This window comes from Chrysemys picta, chromosome 3, assembly GCF_011386835.1.
Source record: "Chrysemys picta bellii isolate R12L10 chromosome 3, ASM1138683v2, whole genome shotgun sequence".
Lineage (NCBI taxonomy): Eukaryota > Metazoa > Chordata > Testudines > Emydidae > Chrysemys > Chrysemys picta.
Genome location: NC_088793.1, coordinates 76,933,600 through 76,947,260, shown reverse-complemented (window position 1 = coordinate 76,947,260; position 13,661 = coordinate 76,933,600). Strand labels below are relative to the sequence as shown.

The 13,661-nt window shown below is 43.0% G+C and overlaps 2 protein-coding genes across 3 annotated transcripts in view; one reads left to right on the top strand and one right to left on the bottom strand.

Annotated features, from left to right (window-relative positions):
- Positions 1-1,067: 1,067 nt before the first annotated feature.
- Positions 1,068-8,951, bottom strand: TSTD3 (thiosulfate sulfurtransferase like domain containing 3). Of its 2 annotated transcripts, XR_006176207.2 has the most exons (5): positions 8,723-8,951; positions 6,260-6,430; positions 5,901-6,060; positions 3,916-4,068; positions 1,354-1,491 (listed from the first exon to the last, which is right to left on the bottom strand). XR_006176207.2 is itself a non-coding variant. In XM_005287718.5 (4 exons), the coding sequence occupies exons 1-4, from the start codon at positions 8,820-8,822 to the stop codon at positions 1,425-1,427; spliced, it is 498 nt and encodes a 165-aa protein (XP_005287775.1). In that variant the 5' UTR covers positions 8,823-8,947; the 3' UTR covers positions 1,068-1,424. The 2 variants fall into 2 exon arrangements, 1 of the variants encoding a protein (XP_005287775.1); XM_005287718.5 differs by lacking the exon at positions 3,916-4,068 and having other exon boundaries at positions 1,068-1,491; positions 8,723-8,947.
- The window catches only part of USP45 (ubiquitin specific peptidase 45), a 98,462-nt gene continuing 93,726 nt past the window's right edge, over positions 8,926-13,661 (top strand). The window contains exon 1 of the mRNA XM_065588231.1: positions 8,926-9,066. The gene's annotated coding sequence lies outside the window, so the exon portion shown is untranslated. The remainder of the gene's footprint in view (positions 9,067-13,661) is intronic.

Sequence of the window (13,661 nt, the reverse complement as noted above, 5' to 3'; positions counted from 1 at the left end):
ATACAGTAACCCCTCTATTCCTATTTAGCAAGAATCTATCCTGGTAGTTCTCCCCTCCCTCATTTAGCAATATACAATAAATAGGTGTATACCCCACACTGAACCCACGGTTCAATAGTTGTTGCCCCATTAGAGAGCATTACAGTTGTCTAGTCAGGCACAAGTAACCAGTAAGACCCATATCTAAAAGAAAAATCCACATTTCTTCCCATATGCACATGGAAAGTTATGGGGCAAAGCTGCTCATTGAGTAGCTTGTGATCTAACCTGCAACAAATTGCAAATTTTAGCACAATAGAATTTCAGTTTTATAAGCTACAAGTTATACAAACCATTTTTCCTGATGGGGAAAGTGTTACATAATGAAAATGTCAGAGCAACAAGTAGACATCCCTTCATATTCTGATTCCTTCAGTGCATTGGAAGTCACTTTGCAGTAGTATGAAGGACAAGAAAATGATGCAGTGCATCATACTACAACTTGTGCACCATACCTATTATAACTTCATAATGTTCAATTTTATGAACTCAATGCCAAATTAGTTTATAAATAGGGATTCTACTATAATACAATAGCAAATGTACTTTATTTGAGCAGGGTTGCTAATAACTGTTGATTTATGTTTCTCGCTGTAGATCTACTCAGTGTCTAACTCTGTTGGGCTCTGAAGAATCCTAACCTAAATCAATCACATCTATTCTATCAAGTCATACGCCTAAATTCTTATTTCACATTAGGCTCATAAGGGAGGTATATGAATTGTCTGTAGTTTTCTGTCCAAAACTCTACATTTGCTTTTAAAGAAATGTTACTAAACTTCTGTAGTCAAGCATAGCTTCTGTAGCCAGACTCATTACATTTTGCAGTCAAATTTGAGAGTGTCACATTTTGTGTTTGCAGGATTTGTTCCTCCCTTCCTATTTGCCCTCCTGACAAGACAGACAGGTTAAGAACAGCTGCTATACTCAGAGTAAATTAGTACTTATCTGCAAAGTATCATTCCAACCCAATTAAAATAACTGTACCAAGAGGAATATATAACAAAATTACTTATATAAAAAGTCTGTTACGCCTCACCATAAGTTTAATCATGATCCCCTGTTGTATATATCATATTGGTACAGTATGTACAGTTCAGTTTTTACATTGAAGTCCATAGCTTTAAGTTTTCTTCATGGAGTAGTTCCACAGTAATTTTAACATATGACCAAAGGAGAATGAACAGTCTACTCGTGTAATCTTCAACTCTCAATCAATTTAAATTCAGAATAATCAGCTACATTTAAAAGTGTGTATTAACTTTACATATATAAACAATCATTCCCCTTCACACTACATTCTCAATCTTATTTCATACAAGATATTACTAGGCTTGTGTAAATTTCAGGACATTATGTAACAAGGCATATTCCAAAATTCATCATCATTGTTTTTTCTCTGGTGGTTCATACTTTGCCCACTCCTCCAAGCCACCAGCATAGTGCTGAACTCTGAAAGTATACAGAAGATTGTCAGTGTTAGAGATACTACTGCTGGTAATCTTGTGAAAAAAGATTAAAGCCTAGTTGCTTTTATATTAAAAAAAAAATTAGTTTCTCTAAGAGACACTGCATAATAGTGGCAGTGTTCACTATTGCAAAACAATGTAATTGCTCCTGGTTTCACAGAGCAAAATGCAAGTATTTTGCAGTAGTTTTTATGCCTTAGGATCACTAAGTGATCCTATTTCAATTAGAGAAAATGAACAACATGGATTAAATATCAAGCAAGTGGTGGCATATGTCAATGCACATTACATTCAGAGGGGAAAAAAAATGAAAGCACTGGCCATGTTTAAATAAAGTTTGAACAAGTAGTTGTGTTATAGGAGTAGATTCACTTTACTTTGGGAGATTTAAGTGGTATCAAGTTAGTACTTAATATTTCATCTGTCCAAACCTCACTTTCAGAGACCAGATTCATAGAAGGTTATCTAGTCCAACCCCCACTGCTCAAAGCAGAACCAATCCCCAGACAGATTTTTTCCCCAGAACCCTAAATGGCCCCCTCAAGGATTGAACTCACAACCCTGGGTTTAGCAGGCCAATGCTCAAACCACTGAGCTATACATTCTCTAAGGAGATGTTTATAAACATCTTGAATGCCTTGGTAATAGAGCGCTAACATTTCAAACCATTACAGAGAAGACCATTTTGGCATCATATTTGCACCAGTTTAAGAGAGTTGGAATTTTTGTTTTAAATCCACCACTTACGTTTTCCCTGCATACTTGTTTGATACGTTAGCTCAGGGGTCAGCAACCTTTCAGAAGTGCTGTGCTGAGTCTTCATTTATTCACTCTGATTTAAGGTTTTGGGTGCCAGTAATACATTTTAACGTTTTTAGAAGGTCTCTTTCTATAAGTCTATAATATATAACTAAACTATTGTTGTATGTAAAGTAAAGAAGGTTTTTAAAAAGGTGTTTAAAAAAAGGTTTAAGGTGATTAATAAGCTTCATTTAAAATTAAATTAAAATGCAGAGCCCCTGGACCGGTAGCCAGGACCCGGGCAGTGAGAGTGCCACTGAAAAAAAAAAAAATCAGCTCGCGTGCCGCCTTCGGCGCACGTGCCATAGGTTGCCTACCCCGGGTTAGCTAATGAAAAACCTGTTATGTTTGCAATATGGATTTCAGATTGTTAAGGAGATTCCCTATATTAACATAGATGAGGGAGAGAAGGTTCAATATCTGACTGGTCTCCGACACCTTCCCAGAAGCTATACTATCGAGAACAGTGGTTCTCAAAGCCGGTCTGCCGCTTGTTCAGGGAAAGCTGCTGGCGGGCCAGGCCGGTTTGTTTACCTGCCGCGTCTGCAGATTCGGCCGATCGCGGCTCCCACTAGCCACGGTTCATTGCTCCAGGCCAATGGGGGCTGTGGGAACTGCAGCCACGGCACGTAAACAAACCGGCCCAGCCCACCAGGGGCTTTCCCTGAACAAGCGGCGGACTGGCTTTGAGATCCACTGATCTCCGAAGAAGTGGGCTGTAGTCCATGAAAGCTTATGCTCTAATAAATTTGTTAGTCTCTAAGGTGCCACAAGTACTCCTGTTCTTTTTACTGATCTAGAAGATACCATAAAGGGGCAGGTAGGTGGGTAGTGGAGCATTTAGGGCCAGAATGACAGTTTAAAAAGAACTGTGTGCTGACATTAACTAAGGAGGTTTTTCCAATCTACAAAGTAACCAAATTTAAAAAGGAAAAAATACAAGAGCCTTCACTGTGAAGCAATATGAAAACAGATGTTGAAACTCCACTGGGGGAGGGGGAAGAGAAACACACACATAACAAGTGTGGGGTCGTAGATGGTTTAGTATGGTTCTTCTCAGAAGAGTAGAATACAAGATTGGAATTGTGGGATTCCATTTTGGTATGGACTATTTCCATTTCAATATTTGCGCAGTTTACAAAAACAAAGACTGCCAGCAGTCCAAACTCAGCCTACAGCCTGAAAGTCAGATTGATGGCTAGATAAGAGGAACCTGAGTAATAAGAATTCTGCAGTTAAGTGCTGCTTTCATCTTACACCTGTGCAATCATGTTATGCCGTTAATTACCATATACCTGAGCAATCTAGCAAAGGATTATATAATTGAGGGCATGGTTTGAAGACAAAGCATTGCACAGATGGCACTGCAATTGCAAGTCAGCCAATAGTTTTGTTGATATAACAAGAGAATTCAGTTCAGTCTCCCAGAGCTGTTCTAGTTTTGCAGAGTTGACAGCAGCGGGAAAAGTCTTGTTACTGATTGACCAGAGATGTCTCCGAATAGATTCTGGGAGCATATCTGCAAAGTACCATTTTCATATAGCCCATCTTTAATTTAAAGAAGAAAAGCTACAATTTAGGTACTAGTTATTCTATTTGTTTTCACCTGTACCCTGAAGATGATAACGTCCATACTAGGTCAGACCTACGGTCCATCTAGCCCAATATCTGGTCTCTGACAGTGGCTAGTGCCAAATACTTCTGGCAGTTGGAGGTGTAGGGGACATCTTGAGTATGGGATTGCATCCCACCAAATTCTCTGCAGTGAAAACCGATGAAAAGAATTAATTTAGCTTCTCTGCAACAGTCTTCCTTAGGTGCTCCTTTAGCACCTTGATCATCCTTTGGCACATCCTTCTTCTGATATACTTAATTTTTCTTACTCTTAGTTTTCGTATCTTTTGCAAGTTGATCTTCCAGTTTTCTTCTTGGCCCATCTAATTATACCAGTGTTTCTCAAACTGGGGTCGCCGCTTGTGTAGGGAAAAGCCCGTCGGGCCGGGCCAGTTTGTTTACCTGCCCCATCCACACGTCCGGCTGATTGCGGCTCCCACTGACTGCGGTTTGCTGCTCCGGGCCAATGGGAGCTGCTGGAAGCGGCACGGGCCGAGGGACGTACTGGCTGCTGCTTCCAGCAGCTCCCATTGGCCTGCAGTGGCGAACCACGGCCAGTGGGAGCCATGATCGTCCGGACCTGCGGATGGGGCAGGTAAACGAACCGGCCCGGCCTACCAGGGGCTTTCCTTACACAGGCGGCGATCCCAGTTTGAGAAACAGTGAATTATATACTTTTACACTTGATTTGCCAGAGTTTATGCTCCTTTCTATTTTCCTCACTAGGATCTGACTTCCAATTTTTAGAAGATGACTTTTTGCCTGTAATTTCCGTTTACACTGCTGTTTAGCTTATGTTTGTTCCTTTACTGTTTGTTTTTGATTTGGGGTATACATTTAGTTTGAGCCTATATTATGGGGTTTTTAAAATTAGACTCCGTACAGTTTTCAGACATTTCACCCTTGTGACTGTTCCTCGTAATTTCTGTTTAACTAGATTCCTCATTTTTGTGTAACTCCTCCTTTTGAAGTTAAATGCTACTGGGGTAGGTTTCTTTGGTATTTGCCCCCCACAAGGACGTTAAGTTCAATTACATTATGCTCACTATTACCAAACGGTCCAGCTATATTTCCCTCCTGGACCAGAGGCTGTGCTCCCACTTAGGACTAAATAAAACAGACGTGGGCAAACTATGGCCTGCCGGACCATCCTGCCTGGCCCCTGAGCTCCCGGCCGGGGAGCTTAGTTCCCGGCCGCTGTCCCCCTTCCCCCGCAGCCACGCCACCGCGCGGGCCGCACTCTGACCCGCCACTCCCACTAGGCAGCGTGGGGAGCGCAGCTAGCCCTGGCCGGGCGTCGTGGCTGCAAACTCCTGCTGCTGGTAAGTGGGGAGGGGTTAGGTAAGGGAGCAGGGGGTTCTGGGGGGGCAGTCAGGGGATGGGGAAAAGGGAGAATTGGGAGTGGGAGTCCCGGGGGGCCTCTCAGAGGGCAGGATGTGGATAGGGGTTGGGAGGGCAGTCAGGGGACAGGGAGGATTGGATAAGGGGGTGGAATCCTGGAGGGCAGTTAGGGGACAGGGGGATTTGGATAGGGGGTGGTCAGGGGACAAGGAGCAGGGGGGGTTGGATGGGTTGGGGGGCTCTGAGGGGGAGCAGTCAGTCAGGGGGCAGGGGCCAGGCTGTTTGGGGAGGCACAGCCTTCCCTACCTGGCCCTCCATACAATTGGGCAACCCCGATGTGGCCCTCGGGCCAAAAAGTTTGCCCACCCCTGAAATAAAAGATTGCTTCTTGGAGCAGTTTGTCCTGGCACCCATAAGGGAAGAGGCAATCATTCATGGGTTCTAGAAGTTTTATTTGCATTTCTTCCTGAGGTGATATGTACCCAGTCAATAATAATAATAATAATAGTGGGGGATTTCAGCCTCTCTAATCTCTGAGCCCACCAGGGAAGGGGTCTACTTTTCAGAAAGTGACTTTTCCCCATTAATCCTGTTCTCCATACAGGAGCTTACCCAGCCAGCACCTCAATTGCTTACCTGCTGAAGCCCAAAGACATAGCAATATCCAATGCCTTCTTGCTTCGCACTCCTGCCATGCAGGAAAAGACTAGATGGTCGGATTTAGCAGGCATATCTTGATTGTACCGTTCTTTAAAGTCTTTTGGGTTCATCTGTAGAGCTTCCACAACCTCACCCACTGCAAGAATAGATGCAAAGCCTCTTTTATGTGTAATTAATGAAGGAGTTTTGTTGGTGAAGATTTACACTAGTTAGTTTCCCAGAAGAGTTTGCCATATGTATTGCAGCTTGTTTTTGTCAAGTCACCAGGGTTCACTTGCAAGTTTATCCTTAAAGGTTTCTGATCTTGTTGCTATGCAGTGATACATATAACTTACATGGTATGTTGACGGATCCAGGAATTTTTCCAAACTGTCCAATTTCCCACTTCTCTCGAACATCAATAAGAGTTGTTTGGGATTTTAGCAAGCCTTTGAGTTCTTTATAGGAAACACTACAATCAGCAGCAGTGTCAAGATTACGAAAGATCACATTTACAGTTCTCAGACCTGGGAAAAGAAAAAGGACTGTTATCCCACAAGAAGCAGGAGGGGGAAAAAAAAAAAAAAAAAAAAATCAAAGAAATCTTGGAAAAGGTGGTTACCAGTAATCATGCTAAAAAAAATTAAGATGCTCCAATCTGAGAGAGTTTCCCACTGAAAATTCACTAAATGGCAAGTTTACAGATGTTAAGGTGAGCCTGAGTTATTCCACTGTCACCATGGTTATCCTAGTGCCTCCCAAAATTAGAAATAAAGTGTATATACGTTTCTCTCTCTTCCCAAGAGTCAGGAAGGACTGGGCTGTTTTTTCTGATGAGGTTCTAAAGTGGATTTTAAAAGGCATTGTAAGATGGTTCAATCAAAGAAGTGGGAATTGCTTCCTAGCTTTGATCAATACTGACAATGAAATTGTTTCTTTTTGCAACTTGAGAATTATGAGGGAAACCTACTAGCAACACAGGTGCAGGCCTTAACCACAGAAATGTAGGCTGTATTTTCCAGGGCTTTGGAGTGGAGCCTGGAACTGGAGCAGTTTCGGAGCTGCAGGTTTTTGCCTGGAGCTGGAGCGGAGCTGGAGCACAGCTCCAAAGCCCTGATATTTTCTACTAGTATTTATGTTAAGGATTGTGCCTGTCCCTCAGGTTCATTTGTATTTTAATAAAACTCTTAGCAGGAAAGGGTTAAATACACTCTTCAGCACTATAACATGGATTTTTATTTAAAATGTATTTTAAATCCTTGGTTTCCTACTGGCTGGTCACAGATCCATTCCACTTATAGTCATTTTTATTGCTAACATCAGGTTAATAAAAACAGAAATCTTCTTTAAAAAGCAATTTGATGTATAAGAAATAGGCCTGAAAAGATACTTATTTTGGTTGTGTGTCTTTGTTTTATTTTTGCTGGAAGACATCTTGAAGGTATGATGCATATTGACTGGGAGTGTTAATAACTGAAGGAACAAATTTTCTGAAATTAACACTTTGGATAAAGGACTGATACCTTAAAAATCTGAGTCTAAGTATTTTGGCATTGCTGCGCTCAGCATTCCAACACCTAACTGATTTAGGAGCCTGTGTCATTTCAAAAGCAGTTTAATCACTTAGGAGCCAAAATCCCATTGACAGTCAATTGGACTGAGTTCAGCAACACCTAAACACCTTTAAAAAAAAATCTGGGCCATAGTCATTTTAAATTAGAAAATTTTATGTGAATACTTCAACAGTGATTAAGAGTCACTTTCCTTTTTAATTGCTAAAATTCTCTTGACTTTCCAGATACCACTTGTCTACCTTTACAGTCATCCTAGAGCCAGGGTAGTCAATTATTTTGTGTCAAGGTCCAAGTTTCTTGAACCTAGTATAGTCAAGGTCCAGATTCTAGAAAGAGAGAGAGAGGAAAAAACAAAACAAACAAACAATGATGCTAATAATAATAATAAAATAAAAAGATTTCTGAGCCCATTCAAAAGCATCTGATGGTCTGGATTTGGCTCATGGTCTGCCTATTCACTACCTCTATGCTATAGTCTTCAGGCCTTGTGTGCCTGATTATAGAAAGCCAACACACTTCTTAGACCTTCCTTAGCGATTACAGATAAGGGAATGTCCATAACTCTGAGCAAACATTATGGCTGTTCTGTCAAAATTTTACAACTGAACATTGACTTAATACAGTTTTGGAATTTTACTATGCCAAAGAAAAATGCTGCTTTTAAACCATCTTAATTTAAATGAAACAAGGACAGAAACAGTTTCCTTATCTTATCAAAAGAAATTTTAAGTACTTTACATTTAACATAGCACCGTATTTGCCTTTTTTTGTTTCTGTTGCTGCCTGATCACATACTTCCGGTTCCAAATGAGATGTGTGGTTGATCAGTCAGTTCATAACTTCTACCATATCACCACACCCACCATGGATCTCTAATGTCCTGGCACCTAAGGCTACAACTACACTGCAAACAAAATCTATGAACTTGTAATACCAGAGTCAGGGGCGGGGCAGCAGCTTCAGCAGATGCTACTGAGTAACCTCACTTCGCATGAGCCTGCTCAGTCCCAGCCGTGCCATATTTTTTAACATCACACCGCCGCTTCCAGACACACGCCCCCCAGGCCCAGCACTGCCACTTTCACGCGCAGCAATGCGCCAAGCCTTGCGCGCTAAGAATGGAGCCTCGCCTGCCGCACACCATGGCCTCGGCTTCCTGCCGGCCGGCGCTCCTCCAAAAACATTCTCCGACCTAAGCCCGGCACTCTTCCCAGCGGGACAGCCGGCTGCACGGCGCCTACTCACCGGGCTGCAGCGGGCGGCGGCCGCTGGTCCAGCCCCCGGCCGCCCGCGGGACACCAAGCAGAACCCGGCCTGCGCAGCTCAGCCCGCGGTAGCCCCACATGACCGGGCCCCAAGCAGCGGCGTCTGCGTGCGTCTCTGTTTGCCCTGGGGGCCACCCCACTAGGCAGCGCACAGCAGGCGGAGCTCGCTCCTGCCTGGCCCGCTGAGCCAGGCCCTTTCAAGGGCCTGCGCGCGTGACAGCTGGGCTGCGTCCCATTCAGGGCGTGAGGCGTGTGATGGAGCCTGCACAGTGTGGGCTCGTAGCCGGGGTGTCCCGTGCAATGGACAAGTGGAGGCCCGCGCAAGTATTTGATTTTTCTATTTTAAACCAAAAAAAAACTTTGTTGTGGAGTCCCAACGTTTGAAAATTAATGTGGAATTTAACAGACTTAAGCTAACAAGTGCAAGCTTTTGTGTTTACCCTTCAGCTAGCGCAGGGAGCAAAGATTGCTCCAAACTTGGGACTCCCACATGGCAAGGGTAGTGCTACCAGCTGAGGCTACAGGCTGGTGATTCAGCCGGTAGCATTATGGGCACCGCTCCCATCTAGCAATCTTACAAACCATGTCCCTTCAAAGAACAGAAAAGCCTTTGGTGTACAGGTTGAGAAACTCACATTAGACGTTGATCAGCGCCGGGTTTTTCTGTCAAGCAATTGGGTGTATGATTTTAAAAAGTGTGTTTCTATACATATATAAGATAATGTGGATTATTGAAAAGATGAGTATTTTATAATGCTTTTGAAAAGACTCTAGCAGCCAGCCTAGTGGCATATGGTGGCTGTACATTTCCACATGGAAGACCTGTCACTGGTGCAAACCAGTCATGTCATATAATAAACTGTTTTCCAACCTTCAGCGTAAAAGAGGAGGTAGCATAGTTTAGAGGTGCAAGTAGGGACTAGGAGTCAAGAAACTAGGCCCTCGACCCTACAGTGATCAATGCATTGGCCCAAGGGATCTCCAAAGGTTCAAAAGCCATGAGTCAGACCCCCCCCCTTCATGAAATTGGCTTAAAATAGTGAAGTTTTGTAAAATAATAGTTTTTCACCTGTCTTATTATTTTTTATCCTTTGGGGGAAGCTGCTCACAATCAGTTTGTGTGTGATCATCACATAGGGTGACCAGACAGCAAGTGTGAAAAATCGGCACAGGGGTCGGGGGTAATAGGAGCCTATATAAGAAAAAGACCCAAAAATCAGGACTGTCCCTATAAAATTGAGACATCTTGTCACCCTATCCTCACAGGGTCAAAATTCAACCTTAAATGTCCACACAAAAATGCAAGCCTCCCCCTTGACTACAGACCTTATAAATACATGTACCAAAATAATAACATAATAGTATTTCTAAAAATCTCATTATCATGCTATCTAGATGCCTGTATGCTAATTCAGAACATCAATTTTCTCAAGGAAAATGTACACAGCTCCTCTCCCTAAAAGACTAAAACAACTTATTTAAGACAACTCAAATTTAAGTCACTAGTGCTACAATCAAATCTGCACAAATCTGATTCCAAGACTGAGGGGGAAAAGAGCAATTTCCTTGAGCATGTAGCCACAGCCATTTTGGGTATGTCTACACTGCAGCTGGGAGAGTGCCTCCCGAGTTCCAGCCCAGGTAGACAGACTCTCACTAGTTCAGCTTGAGCTAGTGCTTTAAAAATAACACTGTGGACATTGCAACATGGGCAGTAGCTCACGCTAGCTATCTGAGCTCAGACCCTGGGAATGAGGCAGGTTTGGACACAGGTGACTAGCCTGAGCCACCACCCATGCTGCTATGTCCACCTTGCTATTTTTAGCATGCTAGCTCAAGCAGGGCTAGTGCATGTCTGTCTACCTGGGCTGGGTGGCTCACTCCCAGATGCAGTGTAGACATACCCTTTGGCACTCAGTGCTTAAGGAAGCTTACTGGAAAACGAGTTAAGCTCTGATCCCAAAAACACTTATATGAATGCTTAACATGACTATTGTAAATAGTTCTACTGAAATCAATGGGACTACTCATGGTAGTAAAGTCAAGCACATGCATAAGCGTTTGCAGGATTCAGGCCTTACTTAGTGCAGTAAAGGTGGTAACACTTGGACTCGCTCTGACCTCCAGCAGAAGTGAAATCCACTGCTCAGGATTGTCCACTGAGGACATCCTGACCTTGCCAATTTGAACATACTCTCATTCACTCTGTACCTATCAAATACATCTGCTGGAATTGGGCATGGAGTGAGAGTTCCCTTTGTAGTAGATAAGAGCCTGGACATTGAAATGGCCCCATTACCGACTATGCAGTCAGATATAGATTTTTTTAATGTAATAGTTTCACATTAAACTGCCCCACCTAACTCATGGGCAGCTTTGATTTGAACTAACTGCAGTCTCCAGGTTGTCAATACACTAACACAATAGCACCTGTGTCTTTATAGCCCTATTCCAGACTTCCGTGGAAAGTAAATATGTATGTATTTGCACTTCAGTCATTTGTAAACTAGAATATCAACGGTTTCAGAGTAGCAGCCGTGTTAGTCTGTATCCGCAAAAAGAAGAACAGGAGGACTTGTGGCACCTTAGAGAGCTTAAGCTTATGCTCTAATAAATTTGTTAGTCTCTAAGGTGCCACAAGTCCTCCTGTTCTTCTTTTTGTAGAATATCAACAACTCTGGATCTGGCTGCTGTCCCTATAGAAGTATGGCAGATCTTGTTCCATGTGAATGTATCATTTTTTGATTAATTTCTTACTAAGAATTAATTTCCACAGCAGTTTGACAGGCTTTGCTTTAAATTGTAAAGTCATATTTACAAATGAAAACAGATTTAAATGAAAAAGAAAAAAAAATGAAGAAATGGTGGCAGGGACTCGTTACTTGTGATGATGAAATCCAAAATTATTATTCATTATTTGTTGAGAATTGACACAACTCTCAACACTCTACAGAAAAATGGAGAAGACCCTGTTTCAGCTCCCAGGAGCTTATTATCTAAAGCAGGAGTGGCCAACCTGAGCCTAAGAAGGAGCCAGAATTTACCAATGTATATTGCCAAAGAGCCACCGTAATATGCCAGCAGCCCCCCATCAGCTCCCCCCCCCCAGTCCCAGCACCCCCCACCCACCGGCAGCCCCACCAATCAGTGTCTCCCTCTCCCGCCCCGCACCTCCCGATCAGCTGTTTTGTGGCATGCAGGAGGCTGGGGGGAGGGGAAGGGGAAAGGAGCGAGGGCAGGCAGGCTCAGGGGAGGGGGCGGGAAGGGGTGGAGTGGGGGCAGGGCCTGTGGCAGAGCCAGGGGTTGAGCAGCGAGCACCCCCTGGCACATTGGAAAGTTGGCACCTGTAGCTCCAGCCCCAGAGTCTGTGCCTATACAAGGAGCAACATATTAACTTCTGAAGAGCCGCTTGTGGCTCTGGAACCACAGGTTGGCCACCCCTGATCTAAAGGAACTATCAGTAAAGAGCAATTCAGGCACAAAGGATCAGTTGAACAGGAGATTCAATCACACAACTGTGCAGTAGTGATTTTAAAAGTAGATAAATAAAAGCAATTCTTTAGATGGTGGGTTGGCACTGGTAGGCCTCGCAGCAATTTTGAAGTTGGATGAAAGGGGAATGGATGCAAAGATGGCAGACCTGGATTTGTGGCGGGGGGGGAGTCATAGCATTTTAGACATAAAGGGCAAGATGGAAGAAGGCACAGAGAAGGATACAAAGTGAGCGGTTAGTCTGAGGTGAGAAGGAGCTGAGAATATAGATGAAGGCTAGAGGTGTAGAACCAAAGTGTCAGCTGCAAGATGAAGTGACAGCATCTGGTCAACACATTATCATTTGATTAGCATCAATTCTGTACCCTGAAAGGAATGATCTTGAAGGCAACCACCTGCAAAGCTTACACAGTATACCTACCTTCTGAGATTATTATTTCTGTAATAATTTTTAATTAAATTGGGGTAATTTTTAATTAAATTGCTACCTGTGGTTATCCTGGATATTTGTAGTGAGATCCCCCATTAGCAACTCACATTTTTCACTTCATATGAAAGCTTTTGCCCTCAAGTACATGTGTGTAATTCCCATTGGACTCATTTGGGTTACACAGATGTAATTAAGGAGAAAATTTGGCCCATAATGATCATTTTATGTAATTAAATAAAACATAATTTAGGTCCTTATCTTGCAATGCCTCCATCTGCACAGGTTTCATTGACTTAAAGAAGTGTTCTGTGCAAAAGACTTGCAGGATCAGGCCCTTTTAATTTTTCCATTATTTTTGGCTTCACAGCCCATTTCTCACTGAAAAAGGGTTTAAAGCAGGGGTAGGCAACCTATGGCACGCGTGCCGAAAGCGGCACACGAGCTGATTTTCAGTGGTACTCACACTGCCTGGGTCCTGGCCACTGATCTGGGGGGCTCTGCATTTTAATTTAATTTTAAATGAAGCTTCTTAAACATTTTAAAAACCTTATTTAGTTTACATACAACAATAGTTTAGTTATATATTATAGACTTATAGAAAGAGACCTTCTAAAAATGTTAAAATGTATTACTGGCACGCGAAACCTTAAATTAGAGTGAATAAATGAAGACTCGGCACAACACTTCTGAAAGGTTGCCGACCCCTGGTTTAAAGGCCCACCTTTTGTTTCAGCAAGTAGAGGGTTAACTCCTGTCTTGGCTCTGACACAAGTGCACAATAAGTACTCCTGGGGGAATTCTGCATCAAAACATTTAAAATTATGCAACAAAAATTAAAAATTCTGTGGAGCCTGGGTGTGAATTTGGAGGGTTGTTGGGTATGGGTGGGAAAAGTAAGAAACAGGTTTTTTGGGGTGGTAGGGAGGGATTGTTAGGGAACTTCCCCCATGCAGACCCTGGCTGACCCCTAGCCTCTCCCATTCAGTCAGGCACATCT

What these genes read in the sequence shown, in the direction of transcription:
- TSTD3 (XM_005287718.5), bottom strand. Translation starts at nt 8,822, where the DNA reads ATGTGGGGCTACCGCGGGCTGAGCTGCGCAGGCCGGGTTCTGCTTGGT. An exon ending in CCGCCGCCCGCTGCAGCCCG is followed by an intron (nt 6,431 to 8,722) that starts GTGAGTAGGCGC and finishes TTCTTTTCCCAG; the next exon opens with GTCTGAGAACTGTAAATGTG. An exon ending in TGGATCCGTCAACATACCAT is followed by an intron (nt 6,061 to 6,259) that starts GTAAGTTATATG and finishes CTATTCTTGCAG; the next exon opens with TGGGTGAGGTTGTGGAAGCT.